The 25,595-nt window shown below is 46.0% G+C and overlaps 1 protein-coding gene across 1 annotated transcript in view; it reads left to right on the plus strand.

Moving 5' to 3' along the window:
- The window catches only part of LOC141126554 (sterol O-acyltransferase 2-like), a 90,446-nt gene that overhangs the window by 13,915 nt on the left and 50,936 nt on the right, over positions 1 to 25,595 (plus strand). Inside the window, exons 2-5 of the mRNA XM_073612480.1 lie at positions 6,034 to 6,141; positions 12,338 to 12,617; positions 14,832 to 14,898; positions 24,129 to 24,213. Of these exons, the coding sequence (XP_073468581.1) occupies positions 6,034 to 6,141; positions 12,338 to 12,617; positions 14,832 to 14,898; positions 24,129 to 24,213 (540 nt within the window). The remainder of the gene's footprint in view (positions 1 to 6,033; positions 6,142 to 12,337; positions 12,618 to 14,831; positions 14,899 to 24,128; positions 24,214 to 25,595) is intronic.

Genomic DNA, 25,595 nt, shown 5'->3' on the forward strand with positions numbered 1-25,595 from the left:
TCATTAAAATCACTGCTCCCGAAAAAACGGCCGTTTTTAAAAGTTTTTTTTGCATTGATACATGTCCCCTGGGGTAGGACCCGGGTCCCCAAACCCTTTTTAGGACAATACCATGCAAATTAGCCTTTAAAATGAGCACTTTTGATTTCGAACGTTCGAGTCCCATAGACGTCAATGGGGTTCTAACGTTCGTGCGAACTTTCGGTCCGTTCGCGGGTTCTGGTGCGAACCGAACCGGGGGGTGTTCGGCTCATCCCTAGCTTTGACCCAAGTCCAGTCCAGGAACAGGAGGAGGAGGATTTATTGGACCAAAAATGTATTGCTTTATTAATCATGACCAATTATGTCATATGCCTTTGCTGTGGGAGCTCCAGGAGAATAATCCATATGATTTTCGGAATTATCTCCGGATGACGGACTCCTGCTTTCACAAACTCTTGGCATTATTGACCCCTATATTAAGAAGCAGGACACATGCATGAGGCTTTTATTTTATTTTTTGTTTGAATAAGAATTTTGCTTAAAATAACAAGCATAATAATATTATTCTTGATATCACTAGAAAAAAAAAGCCTTTGAAAATTTGTTTGCAATAACTTCTTCAGTATCACCAGCAAAGCACCTTCATTTTTATCCCATTAAAGAAGTGGTGAATGTGTGCTGCATTTCGAGATTTCATAATTTGCTGCGTCACAAGTTCATTCTCCATTACAAATGCTAGTTTACAAGACCAATCGCTTCTGGCTTGTCATGGCTTCCGAGCATGCATGTTTGTACTTTGGACTTTTGTCCAGCGGACTTGTGTACACACGCTCGGAAAATCCGACAACAGACGATTGTCCGCGGAAAATTTTAAAGCCTGCCATCCAACATTTGTCCACGGAAAATCCGACAACAATTGTCCGATGGAGCATACACACGGTCGGATTTTCCGCCAAACAGCCTGTCATCACACAATTCCGGTCGTGTGTACGAGGCTTTAGTCTAATCTTGATCCAGCGATGTGCACGGGACCCGAGGCTCTAGTGATTGGCTGAGATGCAGGAGCCATTGGCTTCAGCTGCTGTGAATCGCAGCCAGCGAGGTGGCAGCAGGGGGAGGGCTGACGACCTTCTGAATGCAGAGAGCCAGCTCAGGAGCGAGCATGTATGAGTGCCCCACAGCAAGCGGCTTGCTATGGGTGCACTCGGCAAGGGGGAGGGGCCCTGAGCGCCACGGGAGACCTGAGAAGAGGAGGATCGGGGATGCTCTGTGCAAACCACTGCACAGAGCAGGTAAGTATAACATATATTTGTTTTTGTTTTTTTAAATAACAATTTTTCCTTTTTATAATCACTTCAATTTCAATGTCAGACCAGGAACAGGATAGGGCTGAAAAATACTGAAGAGAGAGTGAACGTCAGTGTTTCTGGTGGTGGTTACACTTTTACAGCTTTTTTTAGTGTGTGCTGACTGTAACCATGAAGTTTCTTGAAAGCTGCTGCTCACCACAGCCATTATAAACAATGTGTGGATATGGTACAGAGCCACTCTTGCTGGCTCTGTACATTCATGCAGTAATCTGCAGTGCTCAGTGCACTCACATTGTGATGCTCCTGCATGGTACAGGACATGCACAAGCACTTAAAAGAGGTCATTTTAAAATGGTATGCCTTCTGCTTATTTGCATTGTCCAGCCACTCACAATAAGATCTAAGTCTAACATATCCATAGTGGAACTGAATGGTGTTTTAATGGCTTCAAGAAAGCTACTTACAGCTTGGCTAAAAGTTTTGAAAATGCCTTGTTACAGTTTGCTGTCTGCTGTGTTCTTATACAATCTGAAGCCAACATGTACAGGGCCTAACACACTCCTCTGGGAACAGGTACTTGTTTGAAGGGTTCAATCTTCTCTGTAAAGCATTATGGAAAAGAAATAGTATTCTTGAGATCCATCAACAGGTCCTTTTTTTAAAGATTTTTGTAAAAGGGAATAGCTGTAGTAATTACTAAATCAGTATCACAGATTTAATTAAGTCCCTGTACCCCTCTTTTGGAGGGATTATGAGAAATGGCCCTCCCCAAACAGGATATTGCGCTAAACCTGCAAGTAAATAAGAGAACTAAAACCTTTGCTAAGTGGAAGCGTGGGACTGATAATAATTTGGCAGTGCCCCCATCCAGGACAGGGCCTCTGTGTACAGAGGGGATTCCCTTCCTGGGAAATTAACCATTAACCTAATCAAAATAATTTGGAGAAGAAGATCTACTGCAACCAACATATATCCTGTAGATGCACACCAGTATAGAAATAATACAAGTTTTATATAAGAAAAGATTAATAGTACATACTGTACATCCAATGTACAACCGGTATTATCAGCATAGGGCCCAACAATAGTGCTGGGGGAATTGTGCACAATTACCTGGGTAGATATACTGTAGCTATAATTATAAATGCATCCAGATTAGTGGCGGTTGGTGCTCCAAATTTTTTTGGGGGCGCAAACGAACTGTCTGAAAAATTCTGAAAAATACAGAAACAAAAACATCAATTGCAGCCACTGTGCCCATCATATGCAGCCAACTGTGCCCATCATATGCAGCCACTGTGCTCATCACATGCAGCCACTGTGCCCATCATATGTAGTCAAATGTGCCCATCATATGCAGACTCTGTGCCCAGCAAAAGCAGCCACCTGTGCCCATCATATGCAGACTCTGTACCCATCATATGCAGACTCTGTACCCATCATATGCAGCCACCTGTGCCCATCATATGCAGCCACCTGTGCCCATCATATGCAGCCACCTGTGCCCGTCATATGCAGCCACCTGTGCCTGTCATATGCAGCCAACTGTGCCCGTCATATGCAGCCAACTGTGCCCTCATATGCAGCCAACTGTGCCCAGCAAAAGCAGCCATCTGTGCCCATAATATGCAGCCAACTGTGCCCATCATATGCAGCCTCTGTGCCCCGCAAATGCAGCCAACTGTGCTCCATCAATTGCAGCCTTTGTGCCCATAATATGCAGCCACTGTGCCCCCCGGCCCGGTGTCTTCCCAGCACTTATCCCATGCAATGCATGAATCTATCCATAGAACACAGAGGAGGTGGCTGGAGAGAGGAGGCGGCACCCGAGCGCCCCTAATGGACGCACTGCCACTGCTCCAGATGAATGTTGCAGCAAAACTCTATTGCAGGGTGCCTAAGGATGATCATGATGTGGCATCCGTCTTTGTGTCGGAGAACTAAAGACGAGATCAATGGTGATGTGGAGATGCTGCAACTATTGTACAACCAGCCTGGAACGCAGATTCTCAACAGCTGAAACTGTGGTGTGGCACTGGAACTCAGTCGCCTATGTACTCTATGTCTTAGTCCCTAGTTTCTAATCTGTCATGCAACCAGACTTCTAACTACAGAAGTAGCCATTGGATGCCTAACCTAGCTCGAACCTATGCTGGCTTAGCTTAGCTACTAAGCTAAAACTAGCTATAGGATCCCAGGCCAGAAGGGACAGGGTTAACTTAAATAGCAGGAACTGTATATACACTCTATTGCAATAAACAGGTTCACTTACTGTACAACATTGTAATATACAACAAGGTGACCAATACACACGCACACCGTATCACAGATTTAGCCATCTGGTATAGTGCATGTGAGATATCACATCTTTACTGCAGGGAAAATGGGGCAGCTGCCTTGGGCCCTGTCCTTTCTGTGGGGCCCAAAAAGCAGTTGCACCACGAGCCCGCGCTAACCGCAAATTGGGGCTCAGGTGATGGCACTGCAGAGTGCACCGGAGACACGGAGGCAGCGCTGTATTCCCGAGCTAGCAGAAAAAAGGACGGGGCAGGGAGCTCCACTGGCGCCCTGACCCCACGCCATGCAGCCTGTATGTTCAGGAGGGAACAGCTGTAGTAGAGGCTGAGATCTGAGTGGGAGCCTTGCCCCTGCACTTCTGAAAGTGCATGGTGGGCCTGGCAGGCCAGGTATGCCCCCCCCCCATAGACTGCCTATCTGCTACCCTAAACCCTGAGCTGTTGTTCAGCTGTAAAGCTGTGCATTGCTGAAAGGTCTCTGGCTATCTCCTGTAGTATGTGTGCAGTCTCTGACCATCTCCTGTAGTGTGTGCGCAGTCTCTGATCATCTCCGGTAGTATGTCTGCAGTCTCTGATCATCTCCTATAGTATGTCTGCAGTCTCTGATCATCTCCTTTTGTATGTCTGCAGTCTCTGATCATCTCCTGTTGTATGTCTGCAGTCTCTGATCATCTCCTGTAGTGTGTGTGCAGTCTCTGATCATCTCTTGTAGTGTGTGTGCAGTCTCTGATCATCTCCTGTACTATGTCTGCAGTCTCTGACCATATCCTGTAGTATGTGCGCAGTCTCCGATAGTATCCTGTAGTGAGTGTGCAGTCTCTGACCGTCTCCTGTAGTGTCTGTGCAGTCCCTGACCGTCTCCTGTAGTGTCTGTGCAGTCTCTGACCATCTCCTATAGTGTCTGTGCAGTCTCTGATCATCTCCTGTAGTGTGTGTACAGTCTCTGAATGTCTCCTGTAGTATGTGCGCAGTCTCTGACCATCTCCTGTAGTATGTCTGCAGTCTCTGACCATCTCCTGTAGTATGTCTGCAGTCTCTGACCATCTCCTGTGGTATGTCTGCAGTCTCTGACCATCTCCTGTAGTATGTGTGTAGTCTCTGACCGTCTCCTGTAGTATATCTGTAGTCTCTGACCATCTCCTGTAGTGCATGCAATAACCACTAGAAACCAATCAGTAAGCAGAGATTATGTATTGTAACCTCTAGCAACCAGTTAGTGAGGGGTAATGATAGGCTGCAGTTGCTGCTGCAGCAAACTGATTTTGAGTCTACTGGTTATTTTTTTTTAATGTCTCAGAATGGTGTGTGTGTGTGTGGGGGGGGCAAGAAAATGTTTGCCCAGGGTCCAATCAATATTAAAGAGGGCCCTGGCAACAAGGAGACATATACTTCTGTCATCAATCTTTAAATAAATACATATATACACCCAGAAACTATAGGCAACAATAGTAAACTAATAAATATAGGAACACTTGCCTAACATCAATGTTTCTAGTCTGGGTTAGCAACCGTTCTTTTTCATGGACAGACTTTCTCTCTCTCCCTCCACATCCTCCTTCTGGGGTTTTTAATTTAACAACCCAAAGACAGGAAGTGATGTGCATAAGTAACTCTGTGAATATTAACCACTTGCTGCCCGCTAACCATACATTTACTGCTAGCGGGTGGAACAGCAATTTTTTTTTTATACATTCAGCTTTCAGCGGGGAAGCCCACTGACAGCTGATGGCTCATCAGTTGTTAAGGACACAGCTGGCTTCCTGGCCCATCTGCTGCATGCAAAAAACTGCTTGCAAAAATGCATAAAAAACGCAGGTTTAAAAATGCACTGCAAAACGCACCAAGCACAGCCGCATAGATGTGAGCCCAGACTTAGGGAAACCTTGAATATATGAATTCTTGGTAAAGATGTAGAAATTGCATTGCTTTGTATTGTGAATAATAATTGCAGATCATTACACATTTATATGTAGTAGATGGTTTAAATCATATACTAGTTAATCCATGGTTGGTCCCATAGGTGCGCGCAGCCTATTGAATTATCGTGTGCAAAACACAAACACACATGTGTGTGTCTACATGTATATGACCCCGGCACATTTATCTCCCTACCGGCACAGTGAATGAGAAGTAGGTAAACACTACTTCTCTTATGGCAAAGCCGGTAAGAGGGAGATCATCTTTACCATCTCCTGGTTGCCACACGGAGCGATAATGCTAATGCGCATGGGGTGATTAGGGTGTGCCCAGGCATAGCTGGCACACCCTGTGTGCACACCTATGGTTGGTCCCCTTTGAAACTAAATTCTCTTATTTTTTCGGTTATTCCTATGTGCTCCACCCATTACTTTATTCAGTCCAGAGAATGTGACATTAGCACAGTCCGCTACAATATGTCTAGTAAACCCATTAATTGTGTTGCATCTTCTTCCCTTTTTCTCCAGTGACTTGAAGGATGCGGGACATTTCCAGATCATTTACAACATATTTGTGGCTGCCTTCTGTGTTTTTATAATTAGTAAAGCAGCTGTGGCTATCATTGACCAAGGGAGGTTAGTGAAATCCTCAAATGTCTAATATCGCCATCATTTTAATTTTTCCTGTGATTTTTCAGATGGGATTATTGCATGTGAAAATGGGCCTGTACTTCTGAAGGTTCTTCAGCTTCCTCTGTTCTCTGAGATTACTGGATGGTGATTGCCCTAAAGCAGGGGTGGGCAACCTTAAAGTAGAACTATAGGCAAAACTTTTTTTTCATTTTAGATAGAGCAAGGGGGGTTATAACCCCTGTCAGATTTTTTCTTCATCATCTGTGTGACATTGTGGAGATTTCCCTTCGCTTCCTGTCTCAAAACCAAACAGGAAGTGAGAGGAAACCCCTGAAAATTAAGGGAATACCTTGGGGACCCCCATGTCACCAGAACTAGTGTCCCCATTGAAATATTTCCTTTCGATATATTTTCTGGGGACAACCCAAAATTTGGGATTTGCTTTTACTTTCACTTTCAATGATAATGGTAAACAGGACAAATGGAGAGGATGAATCTCCTTAACGGGGGCACAGACAGCAAGTTCTAATCCCTCTCCACTTGATCCTAAACTAAAAAAAAAAAAAAAAGTTTGCCTTTAGTCATACTTTAACCACTTAAGCCCCGGACCATTTGTTTGGCCAAAGAGCAGAGCAAGTTTTGCGATTCGGCACTGCGTTGCTTTAACTGACAATTGTGCGGTCGTGCGACGTGGCTCCCAAACAAAATTGACGTCCTTTTTTTCCCACAAATAGAACTTTCTTTTGGTGGTATTTGATCACCTGTGGTTTTTATTTCTTGCACTATAAACAAAAAAAGAGTGACAATTTTGAAAAAAAGCTATATCTTTTACTTTTTTCTATAATAAATATCCCCAAAAAATATATAAAAAAACATTTTTTTTCCTCAATTTAGCACGAAACGTATTCTTCTACATATTTTTGGTAAAAAAAAATTGCAATAAGCGTTTATTGATTGATTTTTTTTTTACTAGTAATGGCGGCGATCAGCAATTTTTATCGGACACTTTTGGGACAATTCACATTTATACAGTAATCAGTGCATTTTTAATTGTGACTGGCAGTGAAGGGGTTGACCACTAGGTGGCGCTGTAGGGGTTAAGTGTGTCCTAGGGAGTGATTCTAGCTGTAGAGGGGAGAGGCTATGTGTGACATGACACTGATAACCGCTACCGATCACAGGGAGCTGTGATCAGTGTCAATGTCACTAGGAAGAATGGGGAAATGCTTGTTTACAACAGCATTTCCCCGTTCCTCTCCGTGAGACGATAGCGGGTATCCCCACGGACATCAAGTCTGCAGGACCTGCGATCACACTTATGGAGCTTGCCGCGGGGCGTACGTGCCTGCAAGCCGCCTTTTAAAGGGCAACGTACAGGTACGTTAATCTGCCTGTACGTGCCCTTCTGCCGCAGTATATCTGCGTGAAGCGGTCGGCAAGCGGTTAAAGAGATGGAGATCTACCTGAACAACATGGAAGAAGTCAAAGAACACCGGGCACAGTGTTGTCCAGTGTCACCTCCTCACACCTGTTTAAAACCTCTAATTTCCATACTTCCATGTTGCAATCGTGTACATTTCACGGCAATTATAGGTTTAAATCAGGTGGTGAGGAGGCAACATATCGCCTCTTCACCACCTGTCAAACACACTCTGGTTGCTTTTCAGAGGAGCTGCAGTGCCTGCTGCACTTGTGAATAAGTCCTTGTATTCTACAGCAGCACCCTTAGGGCTCGTTCACATGTAAAGGTGGGGGGGTGGTAAAACTTTGCAGTTGAGTTTATCGCCACCAATCCCTACCCCCTTTAGCTGCTGAGGCAGCAGTCAAAGGTGTATGCATCAGTGGCGGCTGGTGCTCAAAATGTTTGGGGGGCGCAAACAAACTGAAAAATACTGAAACCCCCCTATCAATTGCAGCCTCACTGTGCCCATCAAATGCAGCCATTGTGCCCATCAATTGCAGCCACTGTGCCTATCATATGCAACCACGTGTGCCCATCATATGCAGCCACGTGTGCCCATCATATGCAGCCAGGTGTGCCCATCATATGCAGCCAGGTGTGCCCGTCATATGCAGCCACGTGTGCCCGTCATATGCAGCCACGTGTGCCCGTCAAATGCAGCCACGTGTGCCCATCAAATGCAGCCACTTGTGCCCGTCAAATGCAGCCACTTGTGTCCATCAAATGCAGCCACTTGTGCCCGTCAAATGCAGCCACTTGTGCCCGTCAAATGCAGCCACTTGTGCCCAGTATATGCAGCCACCTGTGCCCATCATAGGCAGCCACTTGTGCCCGTCAAATGCAGCAACTTGTGCCCGTCAAATGCAGCCACTGTGCCCATCAAATGCAGCCACTTGTGTCCATCATATGCAGCCACTGTGCCCACCGACCCCCCTCCCCCACACACAGGGCTCGCTGCTCTGGCAGCACCCCCAACCCCCCCGCACACGCAACTGTGACAGAGGGGACTTACGGTGCAGCAACTCCTCTCCAATGCGCCAGAGTGGTGGCGACCTCCGCTCCAGCGTGTCTCCTCCGCTCCTCTTCCTAAGCGCCAGGCATCCAATAGGGTCTGACACCCTGCCTCCTGACTGGCAGGGAGGAAGGTTATTGTGAAAATGGCGAAAATTAATTTGCTATCGTCACACAAGTGGGTGGGATCAGGGCGCACTCTCTGCGCCCTGAGTTCACCCTATTTTGAAGCCTATTAGAGCCTCTGGCTCTAATCAGGTGCTTCAAAATGTACCGCCCCCCCCCTCCATAGGAATCCATGCATCCTGCGTCCTGAAAGGGGCCAGGCGCATGGATGGGGGGGTGGTGCCCGTGCGCCCACAGTGCATGGGCCGCCACTGGTATACATGCCGCAGCAGAAATTAAGCCCCCTGTTGCCTTTGGTGGGTGCTACCGCCTGCCAGTCATGACCCATTCAAGTAAATGGGGCCACTCTGCAAGCGACCCACAACTCCATGCTTCTGCAAGGTCAAAGAGGTTAAAGTAAGTGGTGAGAAAGCAACACAATGCTGCCTGCTTTAACCCCTTGTTTGCTGTACTGCACAAGGTTGCAGGGCACTTGCAGAGTGGCCTCATTCACTTGAATGGTTCATGCTTGGTAGGTCCTACACCCACCAACCATAACAAGGCGTGTAACTCCTGCTGTGGCTGTGATCTGTGCACACCTCTTGCTACTGCAGCTAAAGGGGGTTCAGTTGTGGAAGGGGTGGTAAAAACACATCTTCACTATGGGGTTTTGTCAAACCCCAAAATGTAAATGTAAATGAACACTTACTGTTCTGAGCCCCCTATAAGGCTGCTTTCACACTGATGTGATGCAGTTTGCCTGCACTGTGGGTGCAGCACAGTGCATTTGTGATTTTCCAGGGTTAGCTGCACTTTGCCATAGACTTCTATTATATCCTGCAGATGTGGTGGACTTTCTGAAAGTGCACCAAAACTCCTGCATTCAGGAGTTTTGGGGCACATTCAGAAAGTGCACCAAACCCACAGGATATAATAGAAGTCTATGGCAAACCAGCAGGAAAATTGCAGGTATACTGGGTAAATTGCAACGCATCAGTGTGAAAACAGCCCTATACTATTATGCCCAGTGTATTGCGTCACACTGACCTGAAGATCACATCTTTCCTGCTGCTGGCACCACTCTGGAGACCGCTAGCCGCTAGCCTGGATAAGAGGTGGAGAGTGCAATTGGTATTACTCCGCATGGGACAGGAGCCAGAAGAGGCATCGGCTTATAAGGGCTTTTGCTCCCTACTACACATCCAACTTTACAAGTAGTCTCTCTGCACTGCACTCTGTTTGATGCTCTGGGATGGCGGGTCAACAAGCCCAGACTGCGATCTATCAATCACCTGTCTGTGATCTACTGGTAGATCACGATCTACAGGTTGCTGACCATTGCTCTAAAGCAGTAGTACTCAACCTTCTAGTGCCATGATCCCTTGATAAAATTAAAGTTGTGGGGACCCCTAACAGTAAAATTATTTTCGTAGTGAGGTTTGTCAGCACGCAAGGCAAGACAAGTAATTTGCACCCCTAACCCACGGACATTTAACGCTTACTGAGTCCCTTCCACTTGTACAGTATTGAAACCCCTTATGGTACATTTTAGGATGTACAGTGGAACCTTGGATTACGAGCATAATCCGTTCCAGAAGAATGCTTGTAATCCAAAGCACTCGCATATCAAAGCGAGTTTCCCCATAGAAGTCAATGAAAACGAAGATAATTCGTTCCGCATTGACTTTTACTACATGCAATACCGCATGTGGCCAGATGTGGGAGGCGCCGGAGAGCCTCGGAAATACTCGGGGACAGCTCGGCTAAACTCGGAAAACCTCGGAAACACTCAGGAACGGAGTATTTCCGAGTGTTTCCCGAGTATTTCTGAGTCATTCCGAGTATTTCTGAACGGCTCCGAACCGTTCTGAGTGTCCGCCTCTGGACAAATGCGGTACTGCACCGCCCATTAGCTTGAATTCTGCTCGTTTTGCGAGACAACACTCACAAACCGAGTCAGAATTTAAAAAAAAAAAAAAGTTGGTCATCTTTCAAAACGCTCGTTAACCGCGTTACTTGTAAACCAAGGTTCCACTGTACAACTCTTTATTTTTGTTCTCCTTTCTTTGTCTTTTATCTCTCTCTATGCTAATTTCTTGTTTTTTTTCCCCCCATCTAGCCATATTTCTTATTCTTTCTCTCCCTTTCTCTTTGTTCCTCCCTCTCTTTTCCTCTCCCTTCCATGTATTCTCTGTTTTTATTCCTTCTCTTACTCCTTGGTGGGGGGTGGGATCAGTGGCAGTGCTGGGGGGAGTTCTGATTAGCCAACTTAGGTGCTCTTGATCAAGGTCATTTGCTGATCTGAGAACTGTAGTGGGGACTTTTAATAGCAACTATAATCACAGGTAGTGTTACTCAATGTGTCTCCGACTTTGTGGTGTCTCGCAGCAGTGACATCTTTGCCGAAATCAGGAGATAGGGTCTCCTCCAGCCCCTCCCACTTCACATTCCTCACCAGTCAGCTGACTTCTAGTCTCTGCCCCCCAGCCATGCCGTGAACTAAATTGGCAGTTACAAAGAGGCTGGGTGGGCGGCCGCGGGCTCCAGGAACAGCCCAGGATTCAGTGACCCCTGGCAAATCGTCATTCAACCCCCGAGAGGGTCCCGACCCCAGGTTGAGAACCACTGCTCTAAAGCATATTAATGTTCGCACCTCTGTCTTTCCAGTCTGTAACCTCATTTACTGTATATGTTTTATGATGATAAAGACATCTCATACAAAATTATGTTGTTTCTTGACTATGACTGTGTTATTATTACAGGGTCTATATTAGGAAAAAGAGGTAGAGAAGGCGCTTCTAAGTGCAGTATTTAGTTTAATTGGCTGACACATTAAAAAACACTTACAAGATGTAGATGTATAGCGGGCTCATCTGACAATCACAATCGGATACCAGGTTCCTGCCCTTGCGGCTCCGAGTCCCCTTGCCGACCAGCAGTGATGGGAGAGATGCGGTGAACCGATTAGAAGAAGGACCTACCGCATTTCACTGTGTCCCCCAGACGACAGGTTCTCTTCCTATTGTCAGATGAGCCCGCTATACATTTACATCTTGTAAGTGTTTTTTAATGTGTTAGCCAAATAAACTGTCTAAATACTGCAATTAGAAGCGCCCTCTCTACCTCTTATCCCTTTGCCAGCCAGAGTCGGTTCTACTCTTTAGAACTGCTGCTCCAGTGCCAGGTTTTAGTTTCCACCTTTCCCTTGGATTCTATGGTCTGTCTATACTGAAACAGGATCCACTGGACAGAAGCGACCTGTGTTCCATGTAGGGTTGCCACCTCATCCCTTTAAACCCGAACACATATGAATTACACAGGTTCTGTGGCTGATTAAGGTGGTAATTAAACTCACTTAGTGCCTTACGTGCATTCAATTAGCCACAGAACCTGTGTAATTCATATGTGTTCAGGTTTAAAGGGATGAGGTGGCAACTCTAGTTCCATGAGGGGTCTATATTACCTTTTTTTAATGAGGGTTCAGTGTTTTTTATTATAAATTTAGCACAAAACCAGTGAGAGTACATCTACAGTATATGTATACAATATATAATCACAACTGAAATGTGACTGATCCCAGTAATTACAGCCTCTGCTCTCTTTCTCTCTCTCTCTCTCTAGGGTGGTTGACCCTGACCTTCTCATTTTTGCCTTTGGAAAACCTGGCACGGTTGCTTGGTCCTGGATCTGTCTGTTTACATATACACTGCTAGTGCCTTATAAAGCACTAGTCTTTTGGGGGTCTTTGTATCCCAAATCTAATCACAAAATCATGTTGTCTGCCTTTGTAGGAATACTCCTACTTGTGAGTCAAACATGTGTCCTTTGTATTTTCCCCATCTATGTGGTAAAACATTATCAGCTGCCACCAGCTTCAGGTTTCATTGTCACCCTAGAACAGGTGAGTTCTGTAAATAGAAATGATTGTCATATGGGTGCCAAATGAAACCTGGAATAGTCTTTGACATATGAGAGCTGTGGAAGGTCTCCTTTAGTGCTGTACATACTTGGGTAACACAGCTATATGTATCTTTCCACAGAGCACATACAGTATTAAGGCCTTGACTGATGCTGCTGTTTATGGAGGACTGAAATGAATGTACTACAGTGCGATTCAAAAAGGATGGTGCAAAAGTAAAGCTGACTTATTCATAACGGAATGAACCGAAACACAACTCTATTAACATGAAAAGACACATTAAGGGCTTGTTTATACTCAAAATGTGGCACTGGATACACTTTTTTGAAGTTCTCTGAATGCTAATCAAAGCACCTGTCAATAAATAAAATGGTACGCTTACAGTCCTGTCTACTCATTGTGTTTTGCTTTGCTTCGATTCAAAAATTATATCCCATGTCACTTTTTTGGTGCTTCAAAGCCTCCATAGAAGTCTATGACAAAGTTAGCTTAAAGCACCTGCAGCTTTTGAGAGGCTTTTATTCAGCTTTAGCTTCACTTTGTTTTGGAGGTATTGCAGGTATGATATATCCCAGTATGCACTGGTAAACCAACAAGCAAACCAGAAAGACATCATCAGCAGTGACTTCAGGTTCATGTGTATATATTCTGGGAGTGTCTGGTGCAGATGTCACATCTGGTGTGCAGTGTGGAGCAGATGGATAATAAGCAGGGTCCAGATTGGAGCGGAGAAACTAGCATACAGCACACGTGGTGTGCAACATGGGAACGCTATAGTGGAAGGTGAGCAGGGACCGAACAGAAAGGACTGAGTGGCAGAGGATCAGCAGAGCTGGGGGACTGGAGTAGGAGAAACTAGGAATGTCACACATGGTGGGCAGTATGGGAGCATTATAGTGGGAGGTGAGTTGGGACCAGAGAGGGAGGAGGATCAGCAAACCAGAGAATCGGCAGAGTGGGAGAGTGGGGCATCAGCAGAGCTGGGGGTACTACTAAGCAGGGGATCTGCTGAACAGGGGGTACCAATGAGCTAGGGATCTGTAGAGTGGGGTACTACTGAGCTGGGGTTCTACTATGATCCTTTAAAACAAATAGAAAATCAACACACACAGGGCATTTGCCAAGTTTTATTAAAGCTTAAAAAAAGCATCACTGAAGCATCAAAATAATTTGAAGTGGTAGGCGCTTTAATGTGTGTTAAAGTTGAAGCAAGTGTAAATAAGCCCTAACTGTCCAAGTTCTACCTCTGCACTATAAATTTTCCAAGGACTTGATGTATGTCTGCCCCCCCCCCCCTTTATTTTTGCACCGTCCTTTATGAATCATACTGTATTTTTTTGTTACAATCAAGTTCATACTGTATTTCCATTATTTCAGAGTGCAGTTCCAGGGGTGCCCTATGTACATAGTGCAGAGTTCAGGGGTGCACCACATACCGATTGCAGGGTTCAGGGGTTCGCTATGTAGAGAGTGCACTTTCAGGAGTGCCTTATGCACGGAGTGCAGAGTTCATGGGTGTGCTACATACAGAGTGCAGAGTTCATGGGTGCACTACATACAGAGTGCAGGGTTTAGGGGTGTGCTGTGCACAGAATGCAGAGTTGAGGAGTGTGCTACAGTCAGATTACAGTGTTTGGGGATGTGCTATGCATAGTGTGCAGGCTTCTGCTCACAGGCTGTCCCCACCTCACTTCCACCCCTCTTCAGCTCTGACCTCTGAATCACTTTCCCCCATTCCCCACCTCTGCACACATCTTCCTCCAAAGCCCTCATCCCCCCCCCCCCCCCCCACACACACACATCTTCCCCCAAAGCCCGGCTCTAGTACCTCTTGACAATGTAGAAGGCTCCACCTCACTCTCTCACTTGCAGGGAGATCATTGGTTGGCACAGATGGGGATCACAGTGCAGCTTACCACGTGATGCCCCATCGCACACTGCACCTGCATCTGCATCTCCCTTGTCCCTGCTGTGAGGGCAGGGCTGGTAGGGATGGCAGGGATCTGTGAGAGCCACCAAGAGGAAAGTTCTTCTTGTAAATAAAGAAGGCTTCAGTGTTTACAAGTGGCAGTGGGAAACGGAGGGCGAGAGCTGAAAAAAAACCTGGGTGCGAGGGCCAGATGAAATGGGCCGCGGGCCTTGTGTTTGACACGTGTTCTATGTCCTTAAATCTGATCTTATTTTTTCTTCACACAGTTTCGATTCATTATGAAGAGTTATTCGTTATTAAGAGAGGTAGTTCCTACTGTTTTACAGAAAGAAAGTAAGTATGAGCTTTGTTTAAAAAAAAAAAAACTACCTTTCTTCTAGTCTGTTATGGAAACTGCTACCAACCTCATCAGTCCAGCAAAGTAGAATGCCACATTTTGTATTTGTTACAGGAAAAGGATACATAGTCTATTTGTAAAAGTCCCATTTAATAAAACTGTTCATATAAACTATTTCATCTGTTTAACAAAACGTTAGGAATTTTCTTTTTTTGCTGTTTTTTCCCTTTACACATTTTGCTAAATTTCCTATTTATAATTTAACTTGTGGCATTTCTTTTTGTACAAATCTCCCACTGCCATCACCTAGCACTAGAAGATCACCTTTTGCAGCTTTTTTTTTTTCATGTTTTACCCAAGTTCTGTTCAATTGGCGAACTATACTTGAAGAACTACTGTTTTATCCCCTTCTCGCCGAGCGTACGCAGATGTGCGTACTCGGTTTTCCGGGGTTTATACCCGGATAATGCCCAGAGCTGCAGGCATTATCCCGGTACTGTTTTTTAGAGCCGGCGATCGGCTATCCAGATATAGCAACTGATGCAGCTGAAAGCTGCTTGGCTGTTATACTGAAGGAGTGGGAGTGGACGTCCCCCCCTCCCGCCACTCTTACCGGGCCTCCCGTTCCATCGGGAGGCCCAATAACCAATCGGCCGCCTCCGGCGGCTGGGGACGGAGTGGAACAAAGCCGTGAATGGCTTCGTTCCAGCCTCCTAATAGTAAACACGGAAGCGACGTCATGACGTCACTTCCCGTTTACTTGGCTGCCAATGGCGCTGGCTTTAAAAAAATACACAGTATTTAGAATCGCTGTTTTTGGTGATCTGAATACTTTGAAGTGCAAAGGAGGGATCGGGGGTCTACCCGCCATAAAGAGTACCTGTCACCACCTATTACTGTCACAAGGGATGTTTACATTCCTTGTGACAGCAATAAAAGTGATCAAATTTTTTTTTTTTTTTAAACACAAAAAATATAAAATTAAATAAAATAAATAAGAAAAAAAATTTTTTTAAAGCGCCCCCATCCCCGCAAGCTCGCGCAGCAAAGAAAACGCATATGGAAGTCGCGCCCGCATATGTAAACGGTGTTCAAATCACACATGTGAGGTATCGCCACGATCGTCAGAGCTAGAGCAATAATTCTAGGACTAGATCTCCTCTGTAACTCTAACCTGGTAACCGTAAAAAAAATTTAAAGCATTGCCTATGGAGATTTTTAGGTACCATAGTTTGTCGCCATTCCACGAGTGCATGCAATTATAAAGCGTGACATGTTTGGTATCTATTTACTCGGCGTAACATCATCTTTAACATTATACAAAAAAATTGGGGTAACTTTACTGTTTGTTTTTTTTTAAATTCATGAAAGTGTCCCTTTTCCCAAAAAGTTGCGTTTAAAACACCACTGCACAAATACCATGTGACATAAAATATTGCAACAATCGCCATTTTATTCTCTAGATTCTCTGCTAAAAAAAAATATATAATGTTTGGGGGCTCTAAGTAGTTTTCTAGCAAAAAATACGGATTTTAACTTGTAAACACCAAATTTCACAAATAGGCTTAGTCATGAAAGGGTTATAGCACAGATGTTTAAAGAGGAAGTAAAATTCCTCTACTGACTGTTGCCTATAATTAGGGATGAGCTTCGAGTTCGAGTTGAACCCACCGTTCTTCGAATTGCGAATGTTATGGGCCGTTCGCTCCAAATTCAAGTGGCGCGTCACGGCCCATAACTCACTGCGGCATCGCAGTGCATTGCTGGCTGATGATTGGCCAAGCAAGCACTATGACCCGCATGCTTGGCCAATCACAGCGCCATCTGTACAGAGAGCCGTAATTGGCCAAAGCCAGGGTGGCTTTGGCCAATTATGGCTCAGGGGGTTTAGTACAGGCCCCACACTATATAAGGCCACCTGCGTGGCGGCCTTGTGTAGTGTGTTTTGCAGCGCCAGATAGACAGAGAGACAGTGTCATTTGATTTAAGTTACATAGAGTAGGCAAGCGAGTCAGTCAGCTGCACTTACAGTGTATTGTGTATATATATGCATCCCAGGTGTTGTGTGTGTGTGTGTGTGTGTGTGTGTGTGTGTGTGTGTGTGTGTGTGTGTGTATATATATATATATATATATATATATATATACACACACACACTGTATTCAGTTTAGCTAGATCCGTTCCTGTTTTTCTCTTCCTACTGACAGGCAGGCAAGTGTTTTTACAGTATTTATAGTATTTACAGTTAGTGTACTGTGTCCTTTGCACAGTGTGGACCTAAAGCTACCAGAAGAAAATTGCTGGTATTCTTCTGATCCTATTAGTACCACAGGCAGGCAGCTGCAGTATTTACAGTTAGTCTACTGTGTCCTCTGCACAGTGTGCACCTAAAGCTACCTGAAGACAATTGCTGGTGTTCTGATCCTATTAATACCACAGGCAGGCAGCTGCAGTATTTACTGTTATGCCCCGTACACACGGTCGGATTTTCCGATGGAAAATGTGTGATAGGACCTTGTTGTCGGAAATTCCGACCGTGTGTAGGCTCCATTACACATTTTCCATCGGATTTTCCGACACACAAAGTTTGAGAGCAGGATATAAAAAAAATCCTAGGATTTTGTTGTTGGAATGTCCGAACAAAATCCGACCGTGTGTACAGGGCATTAGTGTACTGTGTCCTCTGCACAGTGTGCACCTAAAGCTACCTGAAGACAATTGCTGGTGTTCTGATCCTATTAATACCACAGGCAGGCAGCTGCAGTATTTACAGTTAGTGTACTGTGTCCTCTACACAGTGTGCATCTAAAGCTACCTGAAGACAATTGCTGGTGTTCTCATACTAATAATACTACCTTCAGGCAGTTGATTCTGTTAGCTGCAGTATAATCAGTATATATATACACATCCCAGCTTTGTGCAGCTACATCTCACTGCAGGCCATTAGTATGTCTGGAAGGCCAACAAGGAGAGGCAGACAGTCACAAGCCAATAAAAGAGGGCAAGCAGGCTCTGTGTCTAGAGGTAACAGTGCTCTCACCCAGGCTCAGGGTACTTTGTCTGGCAAAGCAGCTGCCAGCACAGCCTCTTCCCTCGGCTCAATGGCATCAGTCCTTCCTTAGCCCCACCATGTCCTCCTGAGGAGTCCCCCGAACTGTTTGACCACAGTGTCGGGTACATGCTCCAGGAGGATGCCAGCGTTTAAGGCTCCGGTGATGGTACCCAGCGAGAGGAAGGCAGTAACGTGAGCCCAGAGAGAGGGGTGCCCAAGAAGGACAGCAATCTAGCAGTCATGTTCCCCCAGCTGCAGCATACTGCCAGGTTTGCTCCAGTGATGTGGAGGGAGGGGATGATGAGGAAGTCACTGACTCCACATGAGTACCACATAGAGAGAGGAGGAGGCACATCTCCAATGATGCAGGATGCCCTCCAGGGGCCAGCTTAAGGATAGCACACCAACTGCATCACACCACAGAGCTACGCATTTGCAGGGCACTGCTGTCTCTGCACGTTATTCCAAAAGTTCTTTGGTGTGGGCCTTTTTTAAGACGAGTGCATCAGATCGCACCACTGCTATTTGCAACATATGTCTCAAGCGTATCTCGCGTGGCCAAAACATCACCCGCTTGGGCACCACATGCTTGACCAGACATATGTCGACCTGCCATGCAGTTCATTGGCAAGCGTACCTAAAAGACCCACACCAAAGAACAAAGCGGACCTCTCCTTGCTCCTCATCAGCTGGGATCTCCAACCCCACTATACCGTCAGTCCTCTCTGAAACCTGCACTGAGAAGAATGAAGGTGTAGAATTAGGTGTGTCACAGCCAAGTACTTGCGGGCAATCTGCTATCGGTACACTGACATCAGATTGTACCAGGCAAATTTCCCTGCCCCAGCTGCTGCACCGCCGAAAGAAGTTCGCTCCCAGCCATCCACATGCCCAGCGGTGGAATGCTAGCTTGGCTAAACTGCTAGCACTTCAACTGCTGCCTTTTCAGTTGGTAGACTCTGCCCCCTTCCGTGAGTTTGTGCAATGCGCGATTCCTCAGTGGCAGGTTCCCAAACGCCACTTTTTCTCACGGAAGGCGATTCCAGGTTTCTACACCGAATGTGGAAGGCAATGTCTTGGCCTCACTGGACAGGGCGGTCAGCGGTGAGGTGCATATTAACGCTGACTCATGGTCCAGCAGGCATGGACAGGGATGTTACCTATCTTTCACCGTGCACTGGGTGACTCTTCTGGCAGCTGGAAAGGATGCAGGACAGGGTGCAGTAGTGTTGGAGGTTTTTCCTAGTGGTAATTCTGCCACACCTCTCTCCTCCACCTTCTTCTTTCTCCATGGCCTCTTCCTGTGTTGATTTGTCCTCGGAACCAGCGGTGCTCCGTAGGCGTTCAAGGGGCTACGCAAGCACGGAGGCAAAAAGATGCCATGCGGTGCTTGAGCTAGTGTGCTTGGGGGACAGGAGCCACACTGGGGCAGAGATTCTGTCAGCTCTGCAGGGGCAGGTTCAGAGGTGGTTGACGCCACGCCAGCTTAAGCCAGGTATGATGGTTTGCGACAATGGCACAAACCTCCTCTCCTCCCTCCGACAGGGTCAACTGACCCATGTGCCCTGTTTGGCTCATGTCCTTAACTTGGTGGTGCAGTGGTTCTTGGGCAGGTACCCGGGCTTACAGAATGTCCTGAGGCAGGCCAGGAAAGTCTGTGTGCATTTCCGCAGGTCATATAATGCCAGTGCTCAGCTGGCTGACCTCCAAAAGGAATTTAACCTGCCTAATCTGTGACATGCCCACCAGGTGGAACTCAACGTTGGCCATGCTGCAGCGGCTGCACATGCAGCAGAGGGCCATCAATGAGTACCTGTGCGACTATGGCACCAGGACAGGGTCAGGGGAGCTTGTTTTTTTCTCCCCACGCCAGTGGGCTATGATCAGGGATGCATGCACTGTCCTGTCAACATTTGAGGAGGCCACGAGGATGGTGAGCAGTGACAGTGCATGCATCAGTGACGCTGTCCCTCTTGTCCACCTGTTGGAGCACACGCTACATGGAATAATTGACAGGGCACTTGAGGCAGAACAGAGGGAGGAAGAGGAGGACTTCCTTACCTCTCAAGGCCCCCTTTATCCAGACAGTGTTCCTGCATGCCCGCCGATCACACAGGAAGAGGACGAGGAGGAGGAGGAGGTGGAGGATTGTGTCAGCATGAAGGTGTTGCCTGGCACTCAGCATCAGCTGCAGTCTTCAAGGGATCATTTACAGTCCGAAGAAACCCATGGACTTGTACGTGGCTGGGAGGAGGTGGCTGCGGATCATGTCGTCCTTAGTGACCCAGAGACTCTGGACCGAATGCCTCAGCAAACCTACGCTGAATGGCCTCCCTGATCCTGCACAGCCTGCGGAAGGATCCTCGTATTCGTGGTATCAAGGGGAGGGATGATTACTGGCTGGCAACCTTGCTTGATCCACGTTACAAGGGTAAGGTTGCAGACCTTATCTTGCCATCGCAGAGGGAGCAGAGGATGAAACATCTTCGGGAGGCCTTGCAAAAAGGTTTGTGCAACGCGTTTCCAGAGCCTGAGAGGTTACAATTTCCTGGTCCTCCTGGACAACGTGTTGCTGAGGCTTCGGTCAGTCACAGAAGGAGCGGTGGAGAAGGAGGCCATCTGACCGATGCGTTCAGACAATTTTTTAGTCTGCAGCCCCAAGGTATGATCGGTTCCAGCAACCATCGCCAGCGTCTGATTCACATGGTGCAGGAATACCTAGGGGCAAGATCAGACTTGGACACCTTTCCCACCGTAAATCCTCTGAGTTACTGGGTCTTGAGGATGGATCACTGGCCAGAGCTTGCACAGTATGCAATTGAGCTACTTGCCTGTCCTGCATCCAGCGTTCTTTCAGAACGCACATTCAGTGCTGCTGGAGGCTTTGTAACCGATCACAGGGTGCGCCTGTCCACCAAATCGGTCAATCAGCTGACTTTCATAAAAATGAATCAGTCTTGGATCACCAGCTACCAAGCATCTGATGCTGATTAAAACAAATCATTTTTTTTTAATGTGAGATCCCTTCAAGACTGCCTATGCTGATGCTGAGTGACTATCCTCTTCCTCCTCAATTTTCATGCTGATAGCTTGTAAGAACATTTTTGGTTCTGGGCACCGCCACCAGTGGCTAAGGCCCAATTTTTCTGCCCCTGTTTAACAAGGGCGTGTAATTACAATTTTTGATGCAATACTTTGCAGCAGGGCTCATTCCTGCGCTCCAACTATAGTATCTGTGAGGGGTTGCAGTGTTGTGGCAGCGGTGGCTAAGGCCCAATTTTTCTGCCCCTGTTTAACAGGGGCGTGTAATTACAATTTTTGATGCAATACTTTGCATCAGGGCTCATTCCTGCGCTCCAACTAGAGTATCTGTGAGGGGTTGCAGTGTTGTGGCACCAGCACCAGTGCCCAAGGCCCAATTTTTCTGCCCCTGTCTAACAGGGGCGTATAATTACAATTTTTAATGCAATACTTTGCAGCAAGGCTCATTCCTGCACTCCAACTAGAGTCTCTGTGAGGGGTTGCAGTGTTGTGGCACCAGTGCCTAAGGCCCAATTTTTCTGCCCCTGTTCAACAGGGACATGTAATTACAATTCTGGATCTAATATTTCACAGCAGGGCCCATTCCTGTGCCCACCAAGAGTAACTGTGAGGGCTTACAGTGTTGTGGCAACACCACCACCACCACCAAAGGCCCAATTTTTCTACCACTGTTCAACAATGGCATGTAATTACAATTCTTGATCTAATATTTCACAGCAGGGCCCATTCCTGCGCCCACCAAGTGTAACTGTGAGGGCTTACAGTGTTGTGGCAACATCAACACCTAAGGCCCCAATTTCTGCAGAGTATATAGGGCAGGCCCATACTTTCAAACATCCAGCTTACAAACGACTCCTACTTGCAAACGGAATCAGACAACAGGAAGTGAGATTAAATCTACCCATAGGAAGGGAAATTCTCTCCTGTAAGAGTTAATATGGGGAAAAACGTTTCTCCTCTCCACTGATGCTTTATCACCAATCCTTATTTCTCTAAAAACCCCAAATTTTCAAAAAACATTTGTCATTGGGACAGAAAGTGAGGTGAAATCTTCTGAAGAGGTGCACAGACAGCAAAACAAATGTTACAGGGGTGATAACCCTTCCCTATGTTTTCCAAAAAGCTTACAAATAGATTTTTTGGCTGGAGCTACACTTTAAAAATGTACCAGTTCAAAATTACAAACAGATTCTACTTAACAAAAAACCTACAGTCCCTGTCTTGTTTACACTGCCTGTATACTGCTGTTCAGAGTATATAGGGCCTGGGGGATGCGGGGTTCCCCTTAATATCCATACAAGACCTAAAGGGCCTGGTAATGGACTGGGGGGGGTACCCATGCCGTTTGTCTCACTGATTTTGATCCATATTGGCGGGGACCCGACATTACATTAAAGCCGCAAGCAGTTTTAAATGACTTTTATTCCTTTACAAATGTCATTTTGTGCAGGGACTGTTCTAAGTACGGGAAACACGCGACACTCTACAGGTATACTATAGACACCCCCCAGGTATGATATTTAAAGGAATATTTTTTAAGGAATACTTTTTTTTTTCCACTTTAGCATCAATAAAATCACTGCTCCCCAAAAAAACTGCCATTTTTAAAACTTTTTTTTGCATTGATACATGCCCCCTGGGGCAGGACCCGGGTCCCCAAACCCTTTTTAGGACAATAACTTGCATATTAGCCTTTAAAATGATCACTTTTGATTTCAAACGTTCGAGTCCCATAGACTTTAATGGGGTTCTAAAGTTCGAGCAAACTTTCAGTCCGTTCGCAGGTTCTGGTGCGAACCGAACCGGGGGGGGTGTTCGGCTCGTCCCTACCTATAATAAGGCTTACCCATAGGTAGTATAAATATCTCCTAAACCTGCACCGTTTAGAAGATATTTACATTACATGCAGCCAGTGACATCACCCATGCCGTTCCTTCCAAACCCTGTGCCGTGAACGGCGGGTCCTGCACGCATGCGTCATCGCGGCTCCAGCCAGTCACAGAGCCAGAGCCCGCAAAGCCATAAGCAAGACAGGTGAAGATGGAAGCGGCTGCAGCACTGACATCGCGGCGCTGGAACAGCTTCGTTTCAAGGTAAGTTTCACATAATGTGCTAGCATGCGATGCACACTAGCACAATATGACTTTACCTTGCAGGAAAAAAAAAACATCCAGCGGTATACAACCGCTTTAAAGCATTTTGGTGCTCATCATGGCAGATCAGTCTTTTTCAACCAGGGTGTCCAGGCACTCTGGGGTGCCTTTAGATTTCTTCAGGGGTGCCTTAGCAAAATTCCTAAAAATTGACAAAAAAATTGTATACAAGCCTACAAACCAGAGGGTGGATCAAGTCTGCCTTTTAGTTACAGAAAGCCACAGGTTTTCATTGGTCACCATTACAGCCTTCTATTTGTTGACGGTGGCGATCAGTGCCCCCTCCTGTGGGAGACGGACGGTGGCGATTAGTGGCCTTACATTAGGAGGCCGATGCTCCTCGCTCCAGCTTTCCGAGGGAAGAGCTGGGGCCATTGCATCTCCTCCAGGCCAAACAGGCATTGCTTCTCCTCCCGGGCCGAGCAGGAAGTGGGTCCTGAGACCTGATTGGCCGAGAGTCCTAAGACTTCCTGGCCAATCGGATCTCAGGACCCGCTTCCTGATTGGCCGGGAGGAGAAGCAGGAAGACATTATCGAATATTAATTCACATAACTGGGTTGGCTCAGGGCGCAGTGCTCTGCGCCTCGAGCCAACCCTTTTTTGAAGCCAATTAGAGCCTCAAGCTCCTTGTTTGTCCTCCCCTTGCCCCTTTCTTTCAGCACTGGGGTCACATTAGCTCTGCAAGGAAGAGAAACATTGGAATACTAGTCAGTACCTCTGTGCAAAGGCGTGTTTTGCTTTGGAAGAATAAATCACCTTTAAAGTTGGGTGTCCTATGTATGGATGTTGCTGTGTTCTGTAATTAGTTTAGTTTTTACCATTTTAGAATGGGTGCCTCAACATTGTGCAGAATTTTAAAGGGTGCCTTGACTGAATAAAGGTTGAGAAACGCTGGTGCAGACACAAAAGCTGTGTATTGTTTTAGGGCATGGCTCGCATAGATGTGAATTTAATATATCTCCTGTGTACTTCTTACAGAAAAAGAGGTTCAGCTGCCAAAACTTTCCAGTTACCTGTATTTTCTCTTCTGTCCAACTCTAATCTATAGAGACAGCTATCCCAGGTAAAAAGTATTTTTATAACCCAATCACTGTGTGTATGTGCAACCCTTGTCTCCTAATATTTACAGTACATCTGCATATATATGTTTGGAAAATATTGTGCTGTTTTTGTACAGATGAAAGTACTGCACCTTGGAGCTTGAAGCATAATACTTAAAGTGATAGTAAACCACACCTTTAAAAAAGAAAAACCCTGCAAGACAATGGCATAATGTGCTAGTTTGCACCGCATACTAGTACATTATGAAATACTTACCTTAGAACGAAGCCCTCCAGTGGTGTGCTGTCACAGTTTTAGTGCTCAGGCCGTCTGATTGGCTGAGCCGCGATGACGTCACTCCCGCAGTACGGAGCTCTGAAGGGACAGCATGGGTATGCCTCCCCTTCAGAGTGCATGTGCTTGTGAAGTTACCAGCTGCATGCAGTGTGAATATCTCCTAAACAGTGCAAGTGTAGGAGATATTCACTGTACCTACAAGTAATCCTTATTATAGGCATACCTGTAGGTACAGTGGGGACGGAAAGTATTCAGACCCCCTTAAATTTTTCACTCTTTGTTATATTGCAGCCATTTGCTAAAACCATTTAAGTTCATTTTTTTTCCTCATTAATGTACACACAGTACCCCATATTGACAGAAAAACACAGAATTGTTTGCAGATTTATTAAAAAAGAAAAGCTGAAATATCACATGGTCCTAAGTATTCAGACCCTTTGCCGTGACACACATATATTTATATTTAATATTTAAGGTGCTGTCCATTTCTTCTGATCATCCTTGAGATGGTTCTACACCTTCATTTGAGTCCAGCTGTGTATGATTATATTCCATGTGATATTTCAGTTTTTCTATTTTAATAAAACTGCAAAAATGTCAACAATTCTGTGTTTTTCTGTCAATATGGGGTGCTTTGTGTACATTAATGAGGAAAAAAATGAACTTAAATGATTTTAGCAAATGGCTGCAATATAACAAAGAGTGAAAAATTTAAGTGGGTCTGAATACTTTCTGTCCCCACTGTACAAGTAAAAAAGACTTTACTACCACTTTAACTATAGTACATTCTTGGGCATGTAGAGAATAAGCAGGCAATGCGCTGCCTTATTGTAGGCACCAATTTTCTTCTGCCTCCCCCTGCAGTGCTGCCAGTACCTCCTCCTTCTTCTTCCTCTGCTGCACTGCAGGGTGATTGGTCCTAGCACATGCACCTCTTCCATCTGCTGCCTGGGCCCCTTGAGGGCTCCTTTCCCCCCTGCAGCACTTCCGGCTTCCCTTCTCCCCCCGGCTTCCCTTCTCTCCTTTCCTGCTGGCAGCTGCTGCGGGCATATAGGGGGATGTTTCAGGTCAGAGAGCAGGGGAAGTGGCAGGTAAATATATAATTTA

This window comes from Aquarana catesbeiana, linkage group LG02, assembly GCF_042186555.1.
Source record: "Aquarana catesbeiana isolate 2022-GZ linkage group LG02, ASM4218655v1, whole genome shotgun sequence".
In the NCBI taxonomy this organism is placed as follows: Eukaryota; Metazoa; Chordata; class Amphibia; order Anura; family Ranidae; genus Aquarana; species Aquarana catesbeiana.